General features: G+C 36.9%; 2 protein-coding genes across 2 annotated transcripts; both read left to right on the forward strand.

Moving 5' to 3' along the window:
- LOC107290089 (vomeronasal type-2 receptor 26-like) lies at positions 1-19,582 on the forward strand. The gene is made up of 11 exons (XM_029284682.1): positions 1-98; positions 897-1,046; positions 1,791-2,082; positions 4,979-5,839; positions 8,755-8,982; positions 9,490-9,616; positions 12,211-13,097; positions 16,480-16,517; positions 17,890-18,039; positions 18,771-19,062; positions 19,553-19,582. The coding sequence occupies exons 1-11, from the start codon at positions 1-3 to the stop codon at positions 19,580-19,582; spliced, it is 3,153 nt and encodes a 1,050-aa protein (XP_029140515.1).
- Positions 19,583-20,542: 960 nt separating this feature from the next.
- Positions 20,543-27,007, forward strand: LOC107290090 (vomeronasal type-2 receptor 26-like). Its single transcript, XM_029284683.1, has 4 exons — positions 20,543-21,379; positions 22,331-22,555; positions 23,022-23,148; positions 26,109-27,007. Exons 1-4 carry the CDS (start codon positions 20,543-20,545, stop codon positions 27,005-27,007), a joined length of 2,088 nt encoding a protein of 695 aa, XP_029140516.1.
- Positions 27,008-27,487: the final 480 nt, after the last annotated feature.

Here is a 27,487-nt window from a genome sequence, read left to right on the forward strand (position 1 = left end):
ATGGATCCTGAGATTTTCAGAGGACTCTGTGACTGTGGGCAGTTCATGCTGATGGAATGTTCTTTGAAGACCAATATTCTGTTGAGAGTAACCCCTAGGTATTTTGGTTATTTTTTATGAGCAAGAAGAGTATTCTCAAACTGTACATTTAAGTTTAAATAGAAATACTTCCCATTTATATTTCAATAAATTATTTTGTGACCCCTATTTACATAAAATGTGGCCATGCTAAATTTTTTGATTATCCAAGATTAGCTCATATTATTAGCAAGTGAGCTTCAAAATAACACCTCAAACAAACTGATAAAAATCTCAAGCACACCTCTTGGTTTCATCAATTGCCCATTATCACCATTATCCCCCAAAATATGTGTGTGGCTTTCAGTCACTCAGAAATTCCCTATTCCTGATCTTGCCCAATGTCCTAATCCATATAACAATGGGAGAGAAAACAATAGTTCAGTTCTGAAAAACAGTTTCTTCAGGTCATCCCTACGGAATTAAACTCAGCTTAATAATTACCTTCTTTCTACATCTAAATTACTATTATTAATTTTGTTGTTTCCTCAAATCCCACTGAATTTCAATGTCTTTTAGAAAGACTAAAAATGTACTGACGTAGGATGTTGCTTCTCCTTCTTTCTCCTAAAATATCAGCTCCTCTTAGAGCTCAAGAGAAATATGGCAAGCCTATTGATGGATAAACATCCCCAAGTCTGATCCTAGATAGACCAAGATTCAGCTACAACACATCAGGAGTATTAATTACAGAACTGCTAATGGCTTTATCCTAGGGATAAAGGGGGTTCTTTGCAATTTGCCTTTGTAATGGGGAGAGCATTTTTACTAATCTTAATGCTAGTGCTGAGTCCACATGTGGTGTGCATAACTCATAGGTGCAGCATCTTTCATCCATATCCTCCATATCACAAGTACCATCATCCAGGAGACCTTATGGTTGGTGGAATTTCATCTCAAGTTGGTCCAGTCTCTGAAAAAGTCACCTTTCAAGTTCATCCTCCACCAGTATTGCCTGGACAATTCTTGTAAGGAATGTACTTATATTTTCTTATACTTTCCTGCATTCATGGTCGCCAAAATAATTAATTATAGTGTTTCCATCACAAAACAATGGTTAACTGAATGGGTTGAAATTAGATTTTAAGAACAGCATTCTTTTCTCCGTCAGGCAAAATATAGTGTGGGATATAATGAAATGTTTAAAGCAAACTTCCAAAACTAAGCACCTACAAACAGCTGGTTTCCATGCCTATAACTCTCAGTTATTGCTACTCTGCCTGGGCACTACAATGAGCAGGTAGCTTGGGGAAGTCTGATTTAGTGCTCTCCTCAGTTTTTCTACATAGTCCTCCTACATAAGATAAATTAACTCGCTTTGTATCTAATGAAATTATCACTTCAAAAAAACTGCAACATCTTCTACTCCAATTAACAATACAAAAGTATCTGATATCTGGCTCTGTGCCAGAAGGATTGTCTTCCTTTTTTTTTGAAAGTCACATTATATACGTGGATTCCAGACATCCCCTGTTTTATACCTGACATTATTTGCACAATTTTCCTAAAGAAATGTCTGTATTCTGACAATAAATATTGAATTCTTTGTTCACATATACTTATGCATACTGATGACTGTTAATTTAAATTATCCTAATTTATCAGAAAGGTAGGATTACTTGATGGAGATGGCATATCATATTATAACTACTGACTATAATGTAAGAACTAATAGAATATACTTCTGATGTTTAATGCAACTCTCCTTGTAGCGGAGTTCCTAAGAATTACCAGAACATCCTGGCTTTGGCATTTGCAGTAAAGGAGATCAATGAAAACCCACAAATCTTACCCAATCTCACCCTGGGCTTCCATATTTATGATAGCTATGACAGTGCTCAAAGGACATATCAGGTCACAATGCTGCTTCTATCAGCAACAGAGAAACTGGTCCCCAACTACCTATGTAACATCCAGAATAAAGTTGTAGCTGTTATTGGAGGACTGGACGCTGAAATCTCCCTCCATGTGGCAACTCTCTTGGATATCTATAAGATTCCACAGGTAGGTTGGACAACCTTGCATGCAAATGTCATGCTACCTGGAGAGTTCTATTTTCGCAATGCAGTTTTGTTTTGTAGTGTTAAGTGCATTCAAGCAAATAGTTCAGGAGTTGAAAAATGCCTCCTCTGAAATTTGACTTCTTTCAATTAAAAACTTATGTGATTGTTGTTGTGCTGTGCCTTGAGCTTACTATGCCCAATTATTAAATGTATTGCCAATTATTGAAAGAAGCTGGGTTTCCTCCTTTCTGGTTCCTAATTTTTTTTGTGGTTTTGTTTTCATATTAATAAATATTGCATGGACCATGCCATAATTAGGTGGTTCATTAATCTGAATGCATCATATTTCACAAATGCTTTGAATTATATTGTATATGTCTACAGTATGTGGCTAATTTGTCAGTGCCACTCTTCTAGAAATTATCTTAGTTTATTAAACCTGTTATAATGTAAAATGTGTACCACTTCTCTGTTGCAAAAGTAAGGAAATTTCATGATGTCTTTTGACTACCAATTGACACTGGATATTTTCTATAAATCTTACATCGCTTTGTCCTACATCCTCAAGTCAAATCAAAACTTTATTACTGTCATAGATCAGTCCTTAAGCTATGTGTTGTACATGAAAGCTTTGTCTTCTGAACTTAAAGAGTCTCTGCATATCTTTATGAACCTTTGAATGTGTTCAATTTGTTGCCTTGTACATTATTGAGCTGGCAGTCAGTTATACTAAGCTTCAAGTTGTTTCCTAAATGTTTTTCATGTGTGATGTCCTTGGTGCTCTCTGAGCTTGCTTGTTTTTTTGCAGATATTTCATTATCCAAATTAGGCAACATCATCAGTGCTAGTGTTTTGATGTATGGCAGAGATGTTTCCCCCATGGTTGTGATTGCAAAGATTATGATTAGTGGTGTGGCTAGACATTTCTTTATAAAATTTTGTCTTTTTATATAGCAAAAGGTGTTACAAGAAAATTAATTTAGATAAAATCTGCAAATTGGTCTGTGACTATTGCTGAAGTAACTGTTTCATTTCACCTTCAACTGTAGAAATTTAATCATTTGAAATTTGATATCAACAAACAAATCCCTTTGTCTACCTGTGTGTGTAGTCAAAACCACCAGGTATACCCATGCATGAAGACAGAGAGAGATGATATATACTCTTTTGATATTTAGAAGATATGAAAGAGCAGTTATCCATCACCTACACATTGGTTTTAGATAAATTTATATCAGTATTTCGTCCAGATCTGGAGCATCACTAAAGGACAATCAACAGACTTCCAACTTGGATGTCATCTAGTCCAACCCCCTGCTCAGGCAGGAAACCCTATACCATTTCAGACAAATTGCTGTCCAGTTTCTTCTTAAAAACTTCCAATGTTGGAGAATTCACCGCTTCTGGAGGCAGGTTGTTCCATTGGTTAATTGTTCTAACTGTCAGGAAGTTTCTCCTTAATTCTAGGTTGCTTCTCTCCTTGATTAGTTTCCATTTGTTGCTTCTTGTCCTGCCTTCAAGCATTTTGGAGAATAGCTTGATTCCCTCTTCTTTGTGGCAGCCCCTGAGATATTGGAACACTGCTATCATGTCACCCCTCATCCTTTTCTTCATTAAACTAGACATACCCAATTCCAGCAACTGTTCTTTATATGTTTTAATCTCCAGACTTCTAATCATCTTTGTTGCTCTTCTCTGTACTCTTTCTCGAGTCTCAAAATCTTTTTTACATTGTGGTGACCAACACTGGATGCGATATTCCAAGTGTGGCCTTACCAAGGCATTGTAAAGTGGTATTAATATTTCACGTGATCTTGATTCTATCCCTCTGTTAATGTAGCCTAACACTGTGTTGGCTTTTTTGGCAGCTGCAGCACACTGCTGGCTCATATCTAAGTGATTGTCCACTAGGACTCTGAGATCCCTCTCACAGTTGCTACTATTGAGCATGGTACCACCTATACTATACCTGTACATTTGGTTTTTCTTGTCTAAATGTAGAACTTTACTTTTTTCACCATTGAATTTCATTTTGTTAGATAGTGCCCAATGTTCAAGTCTGTCCAGATCCTTTTGTATCTTAAACCTGTCTTCTGGAGTGTTGGCTATTCCTTCCAGCTTGGTGTTGTCTGATGAGTTCCCCATCTCTCCCCTCGTCCAAATCATTGATGAAGATATTGAAGAGCACAGGGCCTAGAACAGAGCCCTGGGGCATGCCACTACACACTTCCCTCCATGTAGATGCAGTTCCATTGAGGACCACATGCTGAGTGTGGACGGTCAGCCAGCTATGAATCCATCTGGTGGTTATGTTGTCTAACCCACATTTTTCTACCTTATCAAGTAGTAGGTTGTGGTCTACTTTATAAAATGCCTTACTGAAGTCCAAGTAAATTATATCCACAGCATTCCTCTGATCCACTAATTTTGACACTTGGTCAAAGAATGCAGTAAGATTTGTTTGGCATGATCTGTTTTAGACAAACCCATATTGGCTTTTAGTAATGACTTTGTTTGCCTCTAGGTGTTCGCTGATTTGTTGTTTGATTATCTTTTCCAGAATCTTCCCAGGTATTGAGGTGAAGCTGATAGGTCTGTAGTTTCCTGGATCTATTTGTTTCCCTTTTTTGAATATGGGAACTACATCAGCTCTTTTCCAGTCCTCTGGTAGTTCCCCAGTGCTCCAGGATATTTGAAAAATATAGTTCAGTGGTTCTGAGGTCACATCTGCCAGTTCCTTGAGAACCTTGGGGTGTAATCTATCTAGTCCTGGTGATTTGAACTCTTCTATTGGATCCAATCCAATATTAATTCAATATACTGTAGGTTGATTATTTTGAACACTTGAAAATGTTCTCTAGATGCTGCTGTTATCTCCTTTTCCTGTTTCTCTCTAGCTCATTTATGGCTCTGCACCAATAATGAATGATAAAACCCCAGGGCTTTCATTTTATCAGATGGTTCCCCCAGAAACTCTTCAGCATAAAGCGATTCTCTCACTGCTCCTGCATTTTAATTGGACATGGATTGGGATTCTTATCATGGACAATGACCAGGGAGAAAAATTTGTAGAAACGATAATTCCTCTTTTTTCCCAAAATGGGGTTTGTGTTTCTTTCATTCGCCGATTCCCCAAAGTAACTGATTTCAGTAAAATTGATGGCATGCTTCAGCAGGGGGCAAAAATCTATGATACTATCATGGAGAATAAGGCAAATGCAGTGGTGTATAATGGAGAATCTTTTGCAATGGGAAATTTGTTATGGTTTCAATATATTCCAAATATAGAAGAGGTGAAAAGTAAACCAAAAGGTATTGTTTGGATAATGACAGCACAGATGGAATTCAGTGTAATATCTGCTCAACGTGCTTGGGATGTAAAAATAATGAATGGTGCCCTTTCCTTCACAATGCATTCTACTGCTCTACCAGAGTTCAGATCATTTGCTAGGAAACAAAACCCCTTCACCGCAAAAGGAGATGGATTTATCAGACAATTCTGGCAAGAAGCCTTTAAATGTGTAATTCCAAAAGTTCTTATGACTGATGTCCCTGAGAATATTTGCAGTGGTATAGAGGATCTGGCAAGCCTTCCTGGAACTCTTTTTCAAATGGACATGACTGGCCACAGTTACAGTGTTTACAATGCTGTTCATGCCATAGCTCATGTTTTACATGCTTTGTCCTCTTCTGGAGATACTAAGAGATCAGTGATGGGTAGAATAGGAAGGAAGATTCATAGTCAAGTCTTCTGCAAGGTAATATCCTCATTAGGCAAAATACTTTGAGCGTGAACTTAAAGGGAACCCTGAATCTCTATTTTGACTGACTTCTGATGTTCTAGAATTAAAAAAAAAAATCATGCCTCAGTCAGAATGCTGTGCTTCTTCATTTTTTCTCTATCTTAGTTACTCATTACTACATGTCTATTGTTCATTGATTTTTGTTGTGTCTCCTTCTATATTAACCAACCCATAACTTTAGAAAGCTTATTTTCCATCCCTTATGAATCTCACATGGAAATATATCTGTTTTTCTATGTCTTTATGATTGTCTGGCTCTAGAAGTCAGAATCACTTTAGTTTGTTTTTTGTTTTGTTTTTTCTATTCTTTATATGAAGTAAGAGATTGTGGAAAAGTTACAAAACAATTCTCTTAACTCTATCTAATTTTTCACCAAAACTAATCTGCGCTCTCCTATTTGGAATTTCCACCCATATTGATTAATATATGATTATTGCCCATTGATTTCTCTTGGGACCTTTCTTATGTTATTTAATTCACAATTATAACTTCAGAAAGCTTATTTAACAGCCTGCATTAATTTCATTTGAAAATATATCTGTTTTTCTATGTCTTTATGATTGTCTGACTCTAGAAGTCAGAATATCACTCTAGTTTAGTAAACTTTTTTCTATTAAGCAAGATATTGGGGAAATGTTAGGGGAGCATTAATCATAACCCTTAGCTCTATCTCATTTTTGAAAAAAAATTATTTGGGCTCTCCTATTGATTCTTTTAATTTATATTGTCTATTTCTTTAATTATTTTTCTTTACCTTCCCATATTAGTTAATTCATAACATTAGACAGCATATTTTCCATCTCCCATGAATCTTCCATGGAAATATATCTCTTTTTCTAGATTTTATGATTATTTGACTTTAGAAGTCAGAATCACTCTAGTTTGAATGTTTCTATTTTTTTTTATTAAATGAAATGTTGGGGGGAAAGTTAGGGGACCAATAATTAATTGTCTTAGTTCTATCACCATTTGACAAAAATAATCTTGGCTCTTCTATTGATATCTCCACTTGTAATCAGAAAACTGATGCTGTAACAGTGCTGGCTGAGTGTCTGGAGACTGTAACAATCTGGATGGGGAGGAGCAATTTTAACTCAATCTTTGCTATATGAAATGGCTATGGGTTTCCCCTCACCCTCTGCCCAGATGACACTTCATCTTTGACTCTGGACAGGGTAGCACTTCCTTGGACTTAGTTGGTACACAATTTGGGGTCTTCCTGGATTCACAGCTCCAGTTTGAGGAGCAGATGGCACCATGGCTAAGGGGACCATTGCAAACATTTGTGAAGTTCATCAATTACGCCCTTTCCTAACCTGGAAGGCCTTGCTCATGGACACTCATTCCCTTTTAATTTACTGCAATATACACTACATGGGTCTGCCCAGATTTCAATTAGTCCAGAATGTAGCAGAACCCTCCATAACGGTGGCCCCTAACTTTGGTCATGTAACATCTTTGTTGCATAAGCAGTACTAGCTTCCAGTTTCCTTCTGGTTGCAATTCAAATGCTGGTCATCACTTTAAAGCATGATGTGACACAGGGCAAAGTTTTCTGCAGGACTGCCTTTCCTTAAGGACCTCTATCGATCCTACCAGGTCACATAGGGTGGGAACACTTTTAGTTCCTTCCCCTAAATATTGCCTTCAGATGGAAGCTAGGATGCTTGCCTTTTCCATGCCATACCTGGCCTATGGAACAGTGGTGGGATTCAGCCAGTTTGCACCAGTTCGGTAGAACCAGTAGCTAAATTTTGTTGATTTCGGATAACCGGCTGAACCCATGCTGCTTCTGGAAATCCGTTCTAGGCCTCTGAGGCCTGGGGGAGGTCTACCAGGCGTAGAACGGCCCACCGGAAGCATATTGATTTCACTTTCGGAAATCTATTCTAGGCCTCGAAGGTCTGGAGGAGGCCTCCCAGGCATAAAATGGCCCACTGGAAATGCATTGATGTCACTTCCAGAAGTCTGTTCTAGGCCTTAGAACAGCCTACAAAAAGTGCATTGATGTCACTTCCGGAAGTCCATTCTAGGTCTCAGAGGCCCAGGTCTGCATCCACACAGAAAACCAGATGTTCAGGTATTTGAATCCCACCACTGCCATCCTAGCCTTCAATAAAGCTTCCCCCACAAACATTAGGACAAGATTAGATGACTGTACATCAGAGGTTTGACTTGCCACTAGGTTTTTGTTATTTTAAATGTTTTAATGTGTTTCTTATAGTTTTAATATTATTTTGCTGTTTTGATTTCCATTGGAAGCTGCACAAAGTTGATTATGAGATGGGTGGCTATACAAATGGTTTATATAAATAAAATAATTCTTTTAATTTATATCGTTTATTCCATCTTCTATATCAGTGGTGGCGAACCTATGGCATGGGTGCCAGAGGCGGCACTCAGAGCCCTCTCTGTGGGCATACGGGCCGTTGCCCCAATCCTAGGCCTTCAGCTGGGTTTTATAAAATCTTTTTGCTTTAGACCTCCGCCACCGTGTGCCCCCCCCCAAAAAAAGGTTTAATCAGTCAATTTCAACTTCTTGCGGGGGAAAAAAAGATCTTGCAAAGTTGGAATTGATTGATTGAACTTTTTAGTCCCACCCAGTCTGCCGTTACCATCACAGCCACACCCACCCAATGGGCCATGCCCACCCAATGGGCCACACCCACCCGGCACTCGAAGATGCATAAGTGGGTTTTGGATTGGAGTTTGGGCACTCAGTCTCTAAAAGGTTCGCCATCACTGTTCTATATAATTGCAATACAATGAGAAAAAAGTACATGGATTGCAACTAAATATCTGTGTCTCAGTTCTCTATCAGCATGGAGTCTGGTAATCCCAAATTCTTACATTTTTGTTTTCAATTTAGTTCCACTATTTCCTGAGAAATGTTGCTTTTAACAACACTGCAGGGGAACTGGTCTCCTTTGATCAGAATGGAATTGTAGCAGCTGGATTTGATATTATCAATTTGATTGTTTTCCCAAACAATTCATTTCTTCATGCAAAGGTTGGAAATGTGGACCATTCAGCTCCTCCACATAAACTATTAACCATCAATGATGAGATGATTACATGGCACAGCTGGTTTAACCAGGTAGATTAATTATTGTCCTTGATTCTGAATAAACATCCTTTTTTAATTTGATACATCAGTTCATATTATTGGACAAAAGGAAATTCTTATGTAAAGTTATCTCGCTACAACCAACTTGTAGAGCATAATTATCATATTTGATTATCCATTACCCATTAACCATTAACAGTTTTTAGGTTAAAGTGGAGCATAATCACCTCCTGATACAATATAATTACCGTATATAATATAATAAAGAAACAATAATTTGTTTCAGCCCACTGTGGGCCTATGCTACACTTAAGCATAGTAGTCCAGAATTTTTTTCTTCTCTGAAGTCATGATAGCAATTGTTTAATTGTTTAACAAGTATATTTAATTGAGATTTATACTGTTTTTACAAACATTTTCAACCTATTATTCCTATACCTAAACTAGGAAGATGCCCATGACATATTCTCATCATTTCAAATGAATACACAAGACTAAAAAGCTTCCAGATGTATAAGTTTCCTCTTTAATTTTCAGGTGATACCTGTTTCTGTCTGTACTGATAGTTGCTATCCTGGTTTCAGCAAAAAAGTGAAGGAGGGAGAACCATTTTGCTGCTATGACTGCATCCCATGCCCAGAAGGGAGGGTTTCAACCAAGAATGGTAAGAGATGTTCATCACCTCCTGAACAATTACAAATAAGTACATACAACAGTTGATATATTTTTACTAAATTCAACATGATATGGGCTCTAGAATACGAATAACATGTTTTCCAAACCTGAGGATTAATTATTTCTGCTGTCTAGAAGAGTCAAATATAAATTAGTCATTCGACGACGACGACGACGATGATGATGATGATGATGATGATGATGATGAATGATAATGATGACTAAATTAAGTCACTAGATCTTCATTTACATTCTAGACCACTCATCCAGCCATCTATGAACCATCATTGTAATTGTGTATCTATCTTTGAATACTGTTTAGATAATCCTTTCTTATCTTCTACTGTCCTCATCTGATGGACACAATTAATATAATGAAAATTTCTGAAGTCCAATGGATCTGGAGTGTTGGAACTTTCAATAAGAACTTCAGCAGAATTTTGTTTTCATAATTTTGAGGTCTATTATGCAGTAAAACAGAATAGTGAAAGTGTATAGACCATGGCTTCTATAAATTCTTTCTGATCCTTTAAAAATAGTTCACAAGAAGGGAGGGACTTATAATCAATGACTCACTCACATTATGACTTGTTGCCCCACTGTGTCTCCCTTAGGGATACATTGGATGAATTTGAGCAAACTTCTCTCTCTGTATGCCCCAGCCTAATCCAGTCCCTTCTTCTTTTTCATAACTTCTCTTTCCAGACTAAAATGATTCTCATTTTATTGAATTTCTAGAGAAGTATCCTGCTCAGAACAAACATAATGAATCTAGAGTTTTATTTGACTTTTTTTTAATTGCAAGACTTAATTAACAGAATCTCATAACTCTGAAAGTAGAGGTCTTCCTCCTTTACCTTTATAGCTCAAGGAATTAGGCAAATTCCCTTCTGAGCCTATTGCCCTGCCAACTATATAGCTGTGGACTATGCCGACTTTTATCTGACCCTAGGTGCAGACTCTGGGTTCAATCTCCCAAAGTCATTCCCACATACCATTACATCCTGTATTTTTTTCTTTCACTTTTATTTTTTGTCCATGTAGCTGAACAATAATGGTGTTCTTCCCATTTTTGTTCATATATACAACCTTACACAAATAGAAACAAGCTATGTAACCATTCCACATGCAATCTGCATCTGTATTTTACCATTTAATAATAATGTTAACATTAACATTTTCATCCTTATCTTTTTTAAAATTCCTACAAAATTTATTTTACTTCCATTTTATTAGATTCATTTCAAGTCTGTTCTTCAACATTTTGATTATGGAAATTCTTAATCATTCATGTCCTGGTTGTCCCAAAGGTGCTTTTTCAAAAGGCAACTGGACTTTGTTTCTCATCCAAGAAGCTTCTTCAGTTCTAACCGAATGGTGAAGGATGGAAAGATTTCATTGACCAGGTGACTGCAAGGAATATAAATCCTTCCATTCTCCACCATTCAGTCAGAACTGAAGAAGTTTCTTGGATGAGAAGTGAAACATCTTCAAGGAAAAGCAAAGTCAGTTTGCCTTTTGAAAAAGCACCTTTGAGACTTCAACATATCACAATTATTCCCATAAAAATTTACTAAATACTCTTCCAAGCATTCCCTCAGCTCAGATTTATCTGAAATCATTTCATCGCTGATTTTTAATTCCATTTGCACTGCTATAAATTCCTTGTTTGGATCTCTTTCCCACTATCCAAAGCATGTTTTACTTCCATCAGAATGGATCTGCATTTCCTCTGTCTGTTGAACCTTAATTATTTCTTATCCTCCCTTCATTATATTCTTTGAAACTATATTCCTTACCTACACAATAAAAAGTAACTTCATTTCAATTATTTTTTTCAGCAGTCTTTTGTATCTATCATTTCTATCACTTATTATTATCTCAAATATCCTTTGTCCTACTTTCCAAGGGAAAGGCCACATATTTCTGTGGCACTCTGTGAAATAACTTTCTTTCACTTTCCATTAATTCTCTTGATGAACAATCTCTCTTGTAACAGTTTTGCATATAGTAATTGTATAAACCATTCTGCAATTATTCTAATTTTACTTTTCTTTTTTCTCCTTTTCAACCAGATCCATTTTTTTCTAACATCTACCTCATGTTCCCAAAACATAATCCTACATTCAATACCCTTCACTAATTTTGAAACAAACCTGAATCCCTATAGCACTGATGATGTTATCTAGTTTAGAAATCAAATATAAGCAAGAAAAAAAACCAAGCTCAAAGAGCACCAAGGAACCCACAATTCAACCCTAAGATACAAATATTCTCTTCTATCTGTACTAATTTTCTCAATCATTCATCCCATGATTTACCAGGGCTATAATTCTTTAATTTCTTTTGGCAACTGAGAGATGAGAACTGGAGAAAGAGAGTGTGTTAATGAAAACAAATCAAAATTGTGTACCAATTAAATTTAGCAGGAATTTTGATAATCATAATATTTTATTAAAAAAATATAAAGATTAGATATTTATAATCATAAATTAGCTCTATGTCTAAAATGATTGTTCCGTGAAGGAAAGATATAAAGAATATTTATGACATCATAGCATTGCATCATTTCTTCTTTTTCAGATAGAAATGAATGTTCTAAGTGCAAAGAAAAATACTATCCAAATGAGAAACGTGATTTTTGTATTCCCAAAAGTATTAGTGTCTTGACTTATGAAGAACCTTTAGGGATCAGTTTATCCTGTACTACACTTTCTTTTTCTATGACTACTGCTCTTGTGTTTGGAGCATTTCTGAGGCACAGCAAGACCCCCATTGTGGTAGCTAACAACCGGGACCTGACATATACTCTCCTCATTGCCCTCCTGCTCTGCTTCCTTTCAGCCCTGCTATTCATTGGTCAACCAGGAAAATTTACCTGTCTTCTACGACAAACAACTTTTGGCATGGTTTTCTCAGTGGCTGTTTCTTCAGTCTTGGCAAAAACCATCACAGTGGTTCTAGCTTTTATGGCTACCAAACCAGGATCCAAGATGAGAAAATGGGTGGGGAAAAAATTAACTAATTCTATCGTTGTTTCCTGCTCCCTGATCCAAGCAGGCATTTGTACTCTCTGGCTATCAATGAACCCTCCATTCCCAGATGTTGATATGATCTCAGTGACTGAAGAAATTATCCTGCAATGTAATGAAGGCTCTGTGATCATGTTTTATTGTGTCCTTGGCTACATGGGTTTCCTGGCTCTTATCAGCTTCACCACAGCTTTTTTTGCCAGGAAATTACCTGACAGTTTCAATGAAGCCAAGTTCATCACCTTCAGCATGTTAGTCTTTTGTAGTGTTTGGTTGACCTTTGTCCCAGCATACCTGAGTTCCAGGGGAAAATATATGGTGGCTGTGGAGATTTTCTCCATTTTAGCTTCAGGCGCTGGGCTTTTGGGTTGCATCTTTTTCCCCAAATGTTATATCATTGTTTTTCGGCCTCAGTTGAACAAAAGGGAACAACTAATGAGAAAAAGGATTGATTAATTATCTATTTCATTCTTCCTCTGACAAAATTTTTAACTTCAAGGTGTTGGTTATTACCTTTAAAGCTCTGCATAGCATGGGTCCAGGTTACTTGAGGAATTGTCTCACCCCACTGAGACTGGCCTACCCTATTCACACTGGCAGAGAAGGCATGCTGCAAGTTCCATTGCTCAAGTAATTCTGGCTCTTGGGGTCCAGTAGAGTGGCTTTCTCTGCCATGGCTCCGGCTGTTTGGAACATCTTACCTTCTGAGGAGAGATTGGCTTCCATTCTTTTGATCTTCCACAGGAGTCTGAAGACCTGGCTCTTCCAGATGGCTTGGGGGCCCTCACAGGGCAGCATCACACTCAAGGTGGTTGTTGAATTAAAATTCAATCCCAATGCCTCACATATTATGTTTCTTCTGTCCCCATCTTTTAACTATAATTTTATCCTGATTGGAATTTCTATTTTTTATTGTTTTGATATATTTATTTGTTAGGATTTTAATGTTTTAATGCTAAAAGCCAATCAGAGTCATTTCATTATGATAAAGGTGGTAAAGAAATTCAATAAATAAATACATTTACATTTTTTATTTCTATGCAATGAAGAATATTTGTGAAAATATCCCTCTCAGAGCCTGATTTTTATATTTATATTTAGTCAGCAAATTGTGCAGGTGTCCCAATGAAGTCAAAGATGTTGACATGAACTTGTAGTTTTATATAAATAAATATATTTAATATCTATATTTACAGCAAGCAAGATAGTCAGGCACATCACTATATCATGAGGTAAATCATTACAGAACAACATGCAGAGCACCCAGAAGAAGAAGATGGGAAAAAAGGAAAACTCCCCTTCTCACCCAGCAACCAATCATAGCACAGATTACCTCATGTAGGAGTCCACACTCTCCAACTAATAAATTATAACTGTGTTTCAGGCCCATTATACACTTTACTGTTCCAGTTATTAAATTAAATAGCTACATCTCTACATCTACATCTATATCTATATTAGATATTTAATTTAATAGCTGGAACAATAAAGTGTATAGTGGGCCAGAACACACAGTTACAGTTTATTAGTTGGAGAGTGTTGGCGCCTGCATGAGGCAACCTGTGTTATGATTGGTTGCTGGGTGAGAAGGAGTAGTTTTCCTTTTTTCCTGCCTTTTTCTTCTGAGTGGTCTCTATGCTGTTCTATGATGATTTACATCATGATGTAGTGATGTGATGTGATATAGTGATGTGATGTGATGTTTTCTATATATTAAGCCCCATATTCTTCAATAGCTTCATAAATGACTTAGATAAGGAAATAGAAGGGGAACTTGTCAAATTTGCAGATGACACTAAGCTGGCAGGAATAACCAACAGCTCAGAAGATAACCTCAGGATCCAAAAAGATCTTGACAGACTTGAACAATGGGCCCTATCCAACAACATGAAATTTAATGAGGAGAAAAGCAAGTTTTTTCACTTAGGCAGGAAAAACCAGAGGTACAAGTACAGATTAGGGGAAACCTGGCTGAAAAACAGTAACTGTGAGAGAATCCTAGTGGACGATCATTTAAACATGAGCCAGCAGTGTGCAGCAGCAGCCAAGAAAGCTAATTCAATCCTTGGTTATATAAACAGAGGAATAGAATCAAAATCACATGAAGAATACCCTTCATAAAGCCTTAGTAAGACCACACCTGGAATACTGCATCCAGTTTTGGTCATCACATTACAAAAAAGATGTTGAGACTTTGGAAAAACTGCAGAGAAGAGCAACTAAGATGATTAAGGGCCTGGAGACATATAAAGAACAGTTACAGAAATTGGGTATGGCCAGTCTAGAGAAAAGAAGGACTGGGGTGACATGATAGCAGTATTCCAATATTTGAGGAGCTGCCACAAAGAAGAGGGTGTCAACTTATTTTCCAAAACTCCAGAAGGCAAGACAAGAAACAATGGATGGAAATTAATCAAGGATAGAAGCAACCTGGAATTAAGAAGAAACTTCCTAACAGTGAGAACAATTAATCAGTGGAACAGCTTCCCTTCAGATGTTGTAGGTGCTGGAGGTTTTTAAAAAAGACTTGACAGTGACCTATCTGAAATGGTATTAACCTAGGATTGTGTACCATCTTTCTGGCGATTGTCAGAAACTAACTGATGAGAAAGAAACACAAGTAAGCAAATCTTGAATGAGACTAGTGGATAAATACTCTAAGATTTTCAGTTTGTGATTGGAAGATGATTATTTGAACAGGAATGTAAATATCTAAGAATATGAAGAAATATCTGTCATCAATAGATTCCAGGAGGCTTAGTGAAAAGCGGGCCTTGAAGGAGCACAAAATGTTTAATCTCTGGATTTAAATTCTAAATTAGTATTTTTACTAGTTCTGTAATGGTCAACTATGAAATGCGGTAGAATGCCTAAAATATAATCAACATAGATGATCTCATCATGTTAGTCCTTGTCTCTGTGGAAGCTTGGCAGTTTGACAATTGCTCAGTACCAATAGAATATCCTCCTTCCAATCAGGAGCACCTGGCATGTTGTTCTATCATTCAAGGAGGCTGCCAATCATTATCATTTGCTTGGTTACTTCCTACCATTTCAGAAAGAAAGACAAATGGATCTCTTGCCTATAAATGTTTATCACCTAGCTGTACAGTTGGGTCAAAATCATTCACCTGTATAATTCCTACCCCTACCCCCATTAGGAGAGCCAGCTGCACTTTGTCTAACTTTCATTGGAAGAATTTGTTTTAAAAAAAAGTACTTATGCTGAAATTAAGGATATGTTTTAAGGAAATATGGGAAAAGCAATAGTGGGCTGAAGAAGACCCCACAAGAATGAAGCTGGTTACAGCGGAAAGAGGAGCTGGGGGAATTGGTCAGCTCTTTGAACTCTTTTCCAGATCAAGAAGAGAACTAGGATCACTCACAAGTGGAGTTTAGAGCTCTCAGAGTTGGGAGGGATCTGAGTTCGATGCCTGTATTTGGATAGTGGCTTTGCTTATTTCCTTTTATAATAAACTTGGGAAATTGCTTATTATGTTTTAAGGGTGTTATGAAGGACAACTTTTATAAAACCAGGAGAATGTCCTTGTTTCCAAGATCAAAGATGTTTCATGTAATTTTAGGGATTACTTGGTCAAATTTTAATTTTTGAAAAACAACAAAAAGGGGAAATGAACATTCATTTTGGAAAATCAAAGGGCCAAATGGATTTGAAACATTACTGCCTGTAGTTTGGGTTGTTTAAAATTTTGTAAAAAGCATAAGAAATTCTCCCATGGGTAAGTTTTGTTAATTGAAAAATAAAGCGGTCGGCTAGCAAGCCCCATGTAGAGGTGGTAGAACATGCCCAGGGCCAGTAGGCAAAAGGCCACCCCAAGCGGTGTCATGGCTTTCCAGGCCCAGCAGAGATGGGAAGGAGGCATGCAATCCTAACTGGGACTGGGGGGCCATGGCACCAATGGGAATCCAGTTTTCCCTGCCCAGGGTGGCCTTTGGCTTGCTGGGTGTGGACGTGCTCTATCACCTCTACTCAAGCTTTCTAGCCAGCCATTTCACCTCCTTTGTGCTGGGCGGGCCAGGTTCTCCGGGCAGTGGCAGCAGCCTACTGGACCTGCATGAGCTGCTGGTGGCACTGTCCCAAGGCAGGGCCAAGGTGTGTCAGGTGTGTGAGGGGAACAGACTCCATGCACGGGCCAATGGCAAGATCTGCAAGGAGACTGAGGAGATGACCAGCAGTGACCTGCTCTCCAACTGCAAGCAAAAACAGATGGGACAGAGTAGGCGCATCCAGAGATCTACCTCATGTGCCTCCCCCCTCCCCTACTTTATCTGCTTCAGGAGGGCTGGCCCAGTATTGGCAGCAGGCTGCGGAACCCCAGAGTGCACCGGTCGAGGGGCCGGCAGGCTGTGACTGCTGATGGACACCATTGGCCTCCATGTGTTCACTGGACTCTGTGTGCGTGGGCCAACGGTGTCAGGCAGCAGCCACCCTGGCCCCTGCCTCACCTTGCCCTTTGGCAATGGAACCCCTGCGCTGCTGCCTGCCTCACCTCACCTCACCTCACCCCACCCCACAGGATGAGCCTCCTGCCCACTGCCCCACCTATCAGAGACCCCCTGGATCTCCCCCCAACCCTGCCTGGCCCCCACAGGCATCCCTCCCCAACATCGAGGTGGCCATGCCCACCCCAGCCATGCCCACCCAGTGGGCCACGCCCATCCAGTGGCCACGCCCCACCCCCACTCCCCTCGAGGACACCACAGTGCTGATGCAGCCCTGGCACTTTGTGATAAATAAGTAGGTTTTGAGTTGCAATTTGGGTACTTGGTCTCTAAAAGGTTCACCATCACTGTCCTATTTCCTATAAGAATAGTAGAGAAAATGATAGTTCAACTCTGAAAAACAAAATTTCTTCAGGGCTTCCCTAGGGAACTGAACTCTGATTTAATAATCACCTTCATGCTTATTCATCTAAATTAATATTATTCTACTGTTCTGCAAAATCCCACCAAGTTTAGTGCCCATTAAGAATTAACAAAAAAGACTGATGTAGGAAATTTCTTCCCCTTCTCTTAAAATATTAATACAGTTAGAGCTGGAGAGAAATATTCAGACATAAAGAGTCTGGATGTGTTAACTGAAGAAATGCTAATGGCTTTATCTTAAGAATGAGAGAAGTCCTTTAAAATTTGCCCTTGTAATGGGGAGGGCAATTTTACAGATCTTAATGCTAATGCTTAGTCCACATGTGGTGTGCATAACTCATAGGTGCAGCATCTTTCATCCATATCCTCCATATCACAAGTACTATCATCCAGGAGACCTTATGGTTGGTGGAATTTCAACTCAAGTTGGTCCAGTCTCTGAAAAAGTCACCTTTGAAGTTCATCCACCACCAGTATTGCCTGGACAGTTTGTGTAAGGAATGTAATTATTTATTTATATTTTTCCTGCATTTATGGCTGCCAACATAATTAATTATAGAATTTTCATTAGAAAATAATAGCTGAGATGAAAGTAAGGAGATACTAAGGACAGCATTCTTTTATCAACCAAGCAACATATAGTGTAGAAAAGAATGAAGTTTTTAAACGAAACTTCCTAAGACTGAGTATCTCCAAAGAGCTGTGCTTGCACACCTATGATTCTCAGCCATTGCCACATTACCTGGGTGATACTGTGGGGAGATAGTTTGGGGAAAGCTGATTAGAGCTCTTATTTAATCCTTCTAAATAAAATATATTTAGTTGCCTTGTATCTAATAAAACAATGTCCTCCTTCAAACACACTGGAAGATCTTCTATTCCAACTAACAATACAAAAGTGTCTGTAAGCCTCATCCTGTGCCAAAGGACTGTCTTCCTTTTTGAAATCCACATTATATATGTGGATTCCAGACATTCCCTATGTTTATGTCTGAAATTATCCGCACAAATTTCTTGCAGAAATGTCTGTATCCTGATAATAAATATTGAATTCTTTATGCATATACAATTGCACTTGTCTATAAATTAATTCTACATCCTTACAGCTGAGGTTTACCATGTCAAAAAGATAGGATTACTTGTTGAGGCTGGTCTGTTAGACTATGCTAGAATGTACAAACCTCTAGAATGTCCTTCTGATGTTTAATGCAACTCTCATTGTAGCGGAGTTCCTAAGAATTACCAGCACATCCTAGCTTTGGCATTTGCATTAAAGGAGATCAATGAAAACCCACAAATTTTACCCAATCTTACCCTAGGCTTCCATATTTATGATAGCTATGACAGAGCTCAAAGGACTTATCAGGCCACAATGCTGCTTCTATCAGCAACAGAGAAACTGGTCCCCAACTACCTATGTAACATCCAGAATAAAGTTGTAGCTGTTATTGGAGGACTGGATGCTGAAATCTCCCTTCATGTGGCAACTCTCTTGGATATCTATAAGATTCCACAGGTAAGTTGGACATTCTTGCATGCAACGATCATTCTACTTTTAGTATCCCTCTTTTACAATGCAGTTTTGTTTTTCACAGTTTAAATATATTCAAGTAAATAGTTCTGAAATAGGAAAATAACTCCTCTGAAATTTGACATCTTTGTGTTACAGACATGTCTAACTATTTTTCTCCTGTACCTTGGGCTCACATTGGCCAACTATTCAATTTACTGAAAATAATTGTAAAAAGCTGGTTTTGCTGTCTCTGGTTCTTGATTTGGTTTTTGTTTTAATATTTGTAAATTGCAGTCTGATTCATGAAGTGGATCCCAACTGGGTAGCTAAACAATTAGACAAAAATGGTATAGAATTTTTTTGGTTCAGTAATTTCTTCAAAATCCAATCATCATATTAAAATGTTGTATGAATAATGCCATAAATAGGTGATTCATTTAATTGGATGCATCATATTTCATAAGCCATATAATTTATTTTTCTATGTCTACAGATGGCTAATTTGTCAGTGCCAGTCTTCTAGAAATTCTCTTACTTTCTTAAACTGGTATTATGTAAAATGTGTACTTCTTCCCAGTTGAAACCATCTCTGTTGTGAAATAAAGGAAATTTCATGTCTTTTGACCACCAATTGACTTTCATTGGTTTGTTCTATAAATCTCGTCCATCTTTGTCCTGCATAATCAAATCAAAAATTTATTACAGTCATACTCCAGCCCTTAAATTATATATTCCAAATGAATGCTTTGTTTTCTGTAACTAAAGGTCTTTGGTTATGTTTACAATGCATTGAATATATTTTGCTGCCTTATGCCTTACTGTGATTGGACATTTCTTTATACAGTTACATTTTGTATTCTTATATAGTGAAAGATTTTGCAACAAAGTTAATTTTCGTGAAGTCAGATAATGTAAAAGATCTGTAACTATCCCTGAAGTTTTGTTTCACCTTCAACATTAGAACATTAGAAAATTTTTGTTTTGTTTTGTCTTCAACATTAGAAATTTAACTTTTTAAAATTTTACATCAACATACAAATTACTTATTCTTCTGTGCATGTAGTCAAAACTACTGAATATACCTTTGTATATGGACAAACAAGGGTTATATATCCTATTTTGATATTTGTAAATATGAAGCAGCAATTACCAAGAATCTACTCCTTAGTTTTAGATAAATTCATATCAGTAATTTATCCAGATCGGGAGCATCACTGAATGCCATTCAACAGACTTCCAACAACTTCCATGCTGTTAGACTTTCCAGAACCACCATCTCAATGGAATTCCCATATCAAGACAATTAATTCCTTTCCAGAATCCCAATCTCAATCTGGCACTCAAGGCTGTTTTGAAGGGTTGGTATAACGATTATTAATTCAATATATGTTGATTGTTGTGAACACTTGAAATTCTTATTTAGATATTCCTCTTATCTTCTTTTCCTGTTCCTCTCTAGCTCATTTATGGCTCTGCTCCAATAATGAATGATAAAACTCCAGGCCTTTCATTTTATCAGATGGTTCCTCCAGAAGATCTTCAGCATAAAGGGATTCTCTCACTACTCCTGCATTTTAATTGGACATGGATTGGGATTCTTATCATGGACAATGACCAGGGAGAAAAATTTGTAGAAACAATGGTTCCTCTGTTGTCCAAAAATGGGATTTGTGTTTCTTTCATTCACGAATTCCCCAAAGTAACTGATTTCACTAGACTTGATGGCATGCTTCAGCGGGCAGCAATAATCTATGATCATATCATGATTGGTAATACCAATGTACTGGTATACAATGGAGAATCCTATGCTATGTGCTATTTGTTATGGCTACAGTATGTTCCTAATATAGAAGAGGTAAGAAGTAAGCCAAAAGGTGTTGTGTGGATAATGACAGCACAGATGGAATTCAGTTTAATCCCTTTTCAACGTACTTGGGATATAAAAGTAATCGATGGTGCCCTTTCCTTCACAATGCATTCCACTGTTCTACCAGAGTTCAGATCATTTGCTGGTAAACAAAATCCCTTCACCACAAAAGGAGATGGATTTATCAGACAGTTCTGGCAAGAAGCCTTTGACTGTGTATTCCCAAATGTTGTTATGAGTGATGTGCCTGAGAATATTTGCAGTGGTACAGAGGATCTGGAAAGCCTTCCTGGGACTCTTTTTCAAATGGACATGACTGGCCACAGTTATAGTGTTTACAATGCTGTTCATGCCATAGCTCATGCTTTACATGCTCTGTCATCCTTTAGAAATACTGAGAGATCAATGGTGGGTAGAGTAGGAAGGAAGATTTATCATCAAGACTTCTGGCAGGTAATAAGCTCATTAGGAAAAATATTTAATTTTGAGTGTAAGCTTAATGAGAACCCTGAATCTGTATTTTGACTGACTTCCCATGTCCTAGAATTTAAAAAAAATGCTTCAGTAAGAATGTTGTGCTTCTTTAATTATTGATTTTCTCTGTCTTAATTAGTCATTACTACATGTCTATTGTCCATTGATTTTTGTTCTGTTTCCTTCTATAGTAACCAACTCATAACTTTAGAAAGCTTATTATTCATCCCTCATGAATCTCACATGGAAATATATCTGTTTTTCTACCTCTGCATGATTGTCTGACTCTAGAAGTCAGAATCACTGTAGTTTGTTTGTTTTTTTCTATTCTTTATATGAAGCAAGAGATTGTGGAAATGTTATGAAACAATTCTCTTAATTCTATCTCATTTTTGATCAAAACTAATCTGCGCTCTCCTATTTGGAATTTCCACCCATAACCAGACAAATGATATTTTGGTGATGTTGTCAAGATACCTAGGGATCTAAAGATCTGAATGGGGAGTACTAAGAACCTTTAGATTGTCCATTTAACACTAGCTTCCAGATGCAATTCAAAGTGTTGGCCATCAGCTTAAAGCCCAATATGTTATAGCAGGACCATCTTTTCCTAAAGACATTTATCCATCCTTTCAGATCACATAGGGTGGGAACACTCCTAGTTCCTTCCCCTAAATATTGCCATCTTATGGAAGCTAGGAAGCTTGCCTTTTCCATGTCAGTCTCTGCCCTATGGAAGGCCTCTATCCTACTAGTCTTGTTTTAAATAAACAAATTATTTTAATTCATATCCTTGACTGTACCTTCTCTTTAAATGCAATACAGTGAAAATGAAGCACCTAAAATGTGATTAGATATCTGTTTCTCAGTTCTCTATCAGCATGAAACCTGGTAATTTCTCAAATTCTTACATTTTTCTTTTCAATTTAGTTCCACTGTTTTTTAAGAAGTGTCGCTTTTAACAATAGTGCTGGGGAACAGGTCTTCTATGATCAGAATGGGATTGTAGCAGCTGGATTTGATATTAGCAACTTGATAGCTTTCCCAAACAATTCATTTCTTCATGTGAAAGTTGGAAATGTGGACCATTCAGCTCCTCCAGATAAAGTATTATCCATCAATGATAATATAACATGGCACAGCTGGTTTAACCAGGTAGGATTTAATTATTGTCCTTGATTCTGAATGAACATGCTTTCTCTGATTTGATATGTAATTTCATCATATGGGACAAAAGCAAATTCATACATAAAGTTAGTCCCTCATAAGCAATTTCTAGCCTATATTGGATTATGTGCAAAGTTGACCATTAACTTTTTTTAGGTAAAAGTTAGTGGGGCTTCATGTCTTCATGATATAATAATATAATAATGTGATGTAATAATAACATAACATAATAGTTATAATGTTATAATAATATTATAAGAAATTATGATTGCATTTGTTTAATCTAAACATAAGTGTATTTAACTGAGCTTTATACTGTTGTTTTTACAATATAAAAATATTTTCTGAACTATTATTTCTATTCCTAAACTGGACAGATACCCATGCCATATTTGCATCATTACAAATGGACACAAAAGCTTCTAAATATATATGTTTCCTTTTTAATTCCCAGGTGATACCTGTTTCTGTGTGCAGTGAGAGCTGTTATCCTGGTTTCAGCAAAAAAGTGAAGGAAGGACAGCCATTTTGCTGTTATGACTGCATTCCCTGCCCAGAAGGGAGGGTTTCAACCGAGAATGGTAAGAGATGTTCATCTACTCCTAATTTTTTTTCTAAAGAAATCCATACAACAATTAATTACATTTTGATTAAATTCAACATGGTGTTTGCTCTAAAATGTGGGAAAGATGTTTTCTAAACCTGGGAATTTTAGGCATTTTTGAGTATTTCCTTTTTTTTTTTTTTTTTGCACAGAGTAATGTCGCAACAGTGAACATACATATACATATAGTCTACCAGTATTTGTTTCTAATTGTCTATTCATTGATTTCAGCAACAAAAGTTCTAGCTTCAACTGAATGTTGATCTTTAAAATTCTTTATATCATTATATGTATTTGAATCTAAAATGGTCTGGCTTTTTTACAAGACTAACAGGCATGATAAAATGACATACACACAACTTTTTTTTCTTGCTTAATTTCTCCTGACAGAGGGTTCTCATTTTTCTCCCAGATGATCAAACTTTTCCCAGATAGAATTTCATTCTTATTTTAATTTTAAATCTGAAAATAAAGCACATTTTGAATTAAAAGAATAATTAAAACACTTCATTTTATGGTATCTTCCTAGCATTACTAATTGCTTCTTCCATTTTTATATAAGTTTAAATTTTCATTTTTTTAATTGTATCTTTTTTATATTTGGCATGTTGTAAATGATCATTTTTTAAAAAAAATATGTATCTTGGACCTGAAATAAATTTGCATCCTGAACCAGCACACCTTTAATATTACAAATATTCCCCATATATACTGCTCACAAAAATAAAGGGAACGCAAACCCCTTCAGTTCCATGGTAAAATGTTCCCTTTATTTTTTTGAGCAGTATATTTATTCATATTAAACAGTCAGGCATCTTTCAACCACACATGTCTAACTTCCTGGATTGTGCAAAACCTTTTGTTAAGCATTTCATTTATTCTCACACATGCTTCACTTCACTCATATACTATTGTTATCACATTTATTAATCAACCTTTAACTTTAACTGTAATTGCAGGCCAAGCCAAAAGATGGCCCAGGGAAATCCAATTCAGTCCTTTATTTGCTTACACCTGTCAGGCACAAACAATCAGACCCACACATGCATAGTTCAAGCTAACTACTTCATTATGTTTTGCCTATAATATGGAATCTCCCCAGTCTGGCAGCCCACTCCTGGAAACAATTAGATAACACTGCAAGGATCTTGAGGCAAGGGGGCAGATTCAGCCCTAGTTTTTTTGCAGTTGTGCAGTGACTCCAAGCTAGCTTTATGTTGAACCCTTTTTCCAATCCACATCAGACTGGATATTAATTTGAATTTTGTTATATACAGCCTGACTCTTCGGTTACCCTGCCAGAGCTGGCGAATACAATAGCTAGCTGTCAGGCTTCATATTGTGCCTCTAAAATATCCACTGAATCAATCCATAAAGTTCTGGTAATTATCCATGATTGGATTGTTGCCTTCAATTATCAGTAGTGCCCATTGACTGCTGACTTTGTTAACAAACTCAGCACGCAGGATATCTTTGAGTAGTCTGTTGGAAACTCTGCCACTCAAGCTTCCATAAACAACTCACATTGGGCTATGAAGTTTCTCATCTTGACTGGTTCTCCTCCAAATCTTACTGGCAAGCCTCTAGGGTACCATTGCAAAACTGGAAATGTTTATATGCAGGGGAGATTGGAGCTGCTGGCATTGGGATATTTTGAACTTATTGAACCAACTAAAGCACCATCCCTGCCAGGTGCTTCATTTTATTCTCTATCTCATCCCAATGCTGTACCATAGCATCTACCATGCCTTGGTCCATTGCTATTCCTGCATGAGGGTCTGTGGTTATCCGGGTAACTTTTGAGATTGGGGGGATTAGTGTTAGGCACAAACAATCAGATCCACACATGCAGAGTTCAAACTAACTACTTTATTATGTTCCGCCTATAATACAAGAATCTCCTGAGACTGGCAACCTGGAAAAAAATTAAATAAGAGTCCAAGAACTGAGGGGGGGGAATTGACCTAACCCTTTTGAATTTATGCTGTGACAGGAGGCTAGCTCTGTGCTGCCAAGTTAGATGCTTCCCAACACACCTAATGGAAAAAATCTTGTTATACTAAAACTATAACCTTCTAACTTACCAGATATATCCCGAGAGATTCTAGAGCGTAGCTACCCTGTCTCTTTCCCCTCCTTCATCCTGCTCAGGACTGTACTGTCCCTTAATTTGAGCTTATCTCCAATGGAACTTTCTACCTCCTCTCAAGGAAAGCTCTGGGTTGCTAAAACTCTTCTCTACGATTTGCCAGGTGCGCATTCTATCACTCTCATCCATTGGTGGTTTGATTAACTGAAGATTCCACCAACATTTATTATGAAGAGAAAAAAGGGATAGACTAGGTTACAACACAAGGTATGTGCAGTATTTCCTGCAAATAATAAATACAATATTGATCAAATTTCAAGCATTTTGCCTTATAGCTATATACTGAATAACAGTTTTAACTAAAATATACAGACACTATTTAATACAAGATACATTCTTTTATCCAGAGAATACATTAAGGGTGAATATACTATAGATCCTAGTCAATCAAATGAGATTTAAATAGAGAAAATGAAGGAAAATATTTGTTCATGATTTCCCAGGACCATAGTTCTTTAATCCCATTTGTAAAGATGATAGATACTTGATAGATTTTATTTATTTATTTATTTATTTTATTTATTTAATTTATAGTCAGATAAACAGACAGATATATAGACAGACTGATGATATAAAATGTTAATAAAATAAATATTATATAATATTAAATAAAACAAAATTTGTGTACTGTTTATATTTAGAAGAAATATTGATACTCATAATATTTTATAAAGATCATAAAGATTACATATTTGTAATCATAAATTATCAGCATTATGATAATATATAATATGAATGCAGATATGTAAAATATGTATTTATGTATTACATCATTTGCTCTTTTTCAGACAGAAATGAATGTTCCAGATGCAAAGACAAATTCTATCCAAACAAGAAACATGATTTTTGTATTCCCAAAAGTATTAGTTTTTTGACTTATGAAGAACCCTTAGGGGTCAGTTTAGCCTGTCTCTCACTTTCTTTTTCTTTGTCTACTGTGCTTGTCCTTGGAGCATTTATGAGGTACCATAATACTCCCATCGTCATAGCCAACAACCGGGACCTGACTTATACACTCCTTATATCCCTGCTCCTCTGCTTCCTTTCAGCACTGCTGTTCATTGGCCAACCAGAAAGATTTACCTGTCTACTCCGACAAACAACTTTTGGCATGGTCTTCTCAGTGGCTGTTTCTTCAGTCTTGGCAAAAACCATCACAGTGGTTCTGGCTTTTATGGCTACCAAACCAGGATCCAGATTGAGAAAATGGGTGGGGAAAAAAATAACTAATTCCATTGTTGTTGGCTGCTCCCTGATTCAAGCAGGCATTTGTACCCTCTGGCTGTCAATGAACCCTCCATTTGCAGATGTTGATATGATCTCAATGATTGAAGAAATTATCCTGCAATGTAATGAAGGCTCTGTGACCATGTTTTATTGTGTCCTTGGCTATATGGGTTTCCTGGTTCTTATCAGCTTCACCACAGCTTTTTTTGCCAGGAAATTACCTGACAGTTTCAATGAAGCCAAATTCATCACCTTCAGCATGTTGGTCTTTTGTAGTGTTTGGTTGACCTTTGTCCCAGCATATCTGAGCTCCAAGGGGAAATACATGGTAGCTGTGGAGATTTTTTCTATCTTAGCTTCGGGTGCTGGGCTTTTGGGTTGCATCTTTTTCCCCAAATGTTATGTTGTTGTGTTTCGGCCAGACCTGAACAACAGGGAACAACTAATAAGAAGAAAATAGTGATTAATAATCACTCTCTTTCATCCTCAGTCAAAAGTTTTTAATCTAGAGTTTTGCACTTCTAAACATAGAATATTCATGGAATATCCATCTCAGATCCTGATTTATATAACTTTTCTCCATTTCCAAACATTCTAAAATTTATCTTCTTGAGACATTATCCTGTTTTTAAGCATCTTTTCTGAAGCACATTCAGCTAGATGATATAACTATAGAAGTTTCAATCTTGGTCATTGGTCACTATAGTCTATGAGTTCTGGGTTAACTTTTGGACTGTTAACTGCTTAAGACATTTGTGACAATAGCTGACAAGGCATTCATCTCTGTGTACAAACTACCATATTTTCTTTTTTTAACAATATTTTATTAATTTTTATAATCACAAATCCTTAATGTTTTATCAGTAATATGTTGTCTGGGTTCCAATATTTAGCTTACTAATACATGTTAAACTCCTTTCTCTTTACCTTGTTTTTCTAG

Source organism: Protobothrops mucrosquamatus, unplaced genomic scaffold (genome assembly GCF_001527695.2).
Source record: "Protobothrops mucrosquamatus isolate PMUCROS unplaced genomic scaffold, P.Mucros_1.0 scaffold825, whole genome shotgun sequence".
Classification (NCBI taxonomy): domain Eukaryota; kingdom Metazoa; phylum Chordata; class Lepidosauria; order Squamata; family Viperidae; genus Protobothrops; species Protobothrops mucrosquamatus.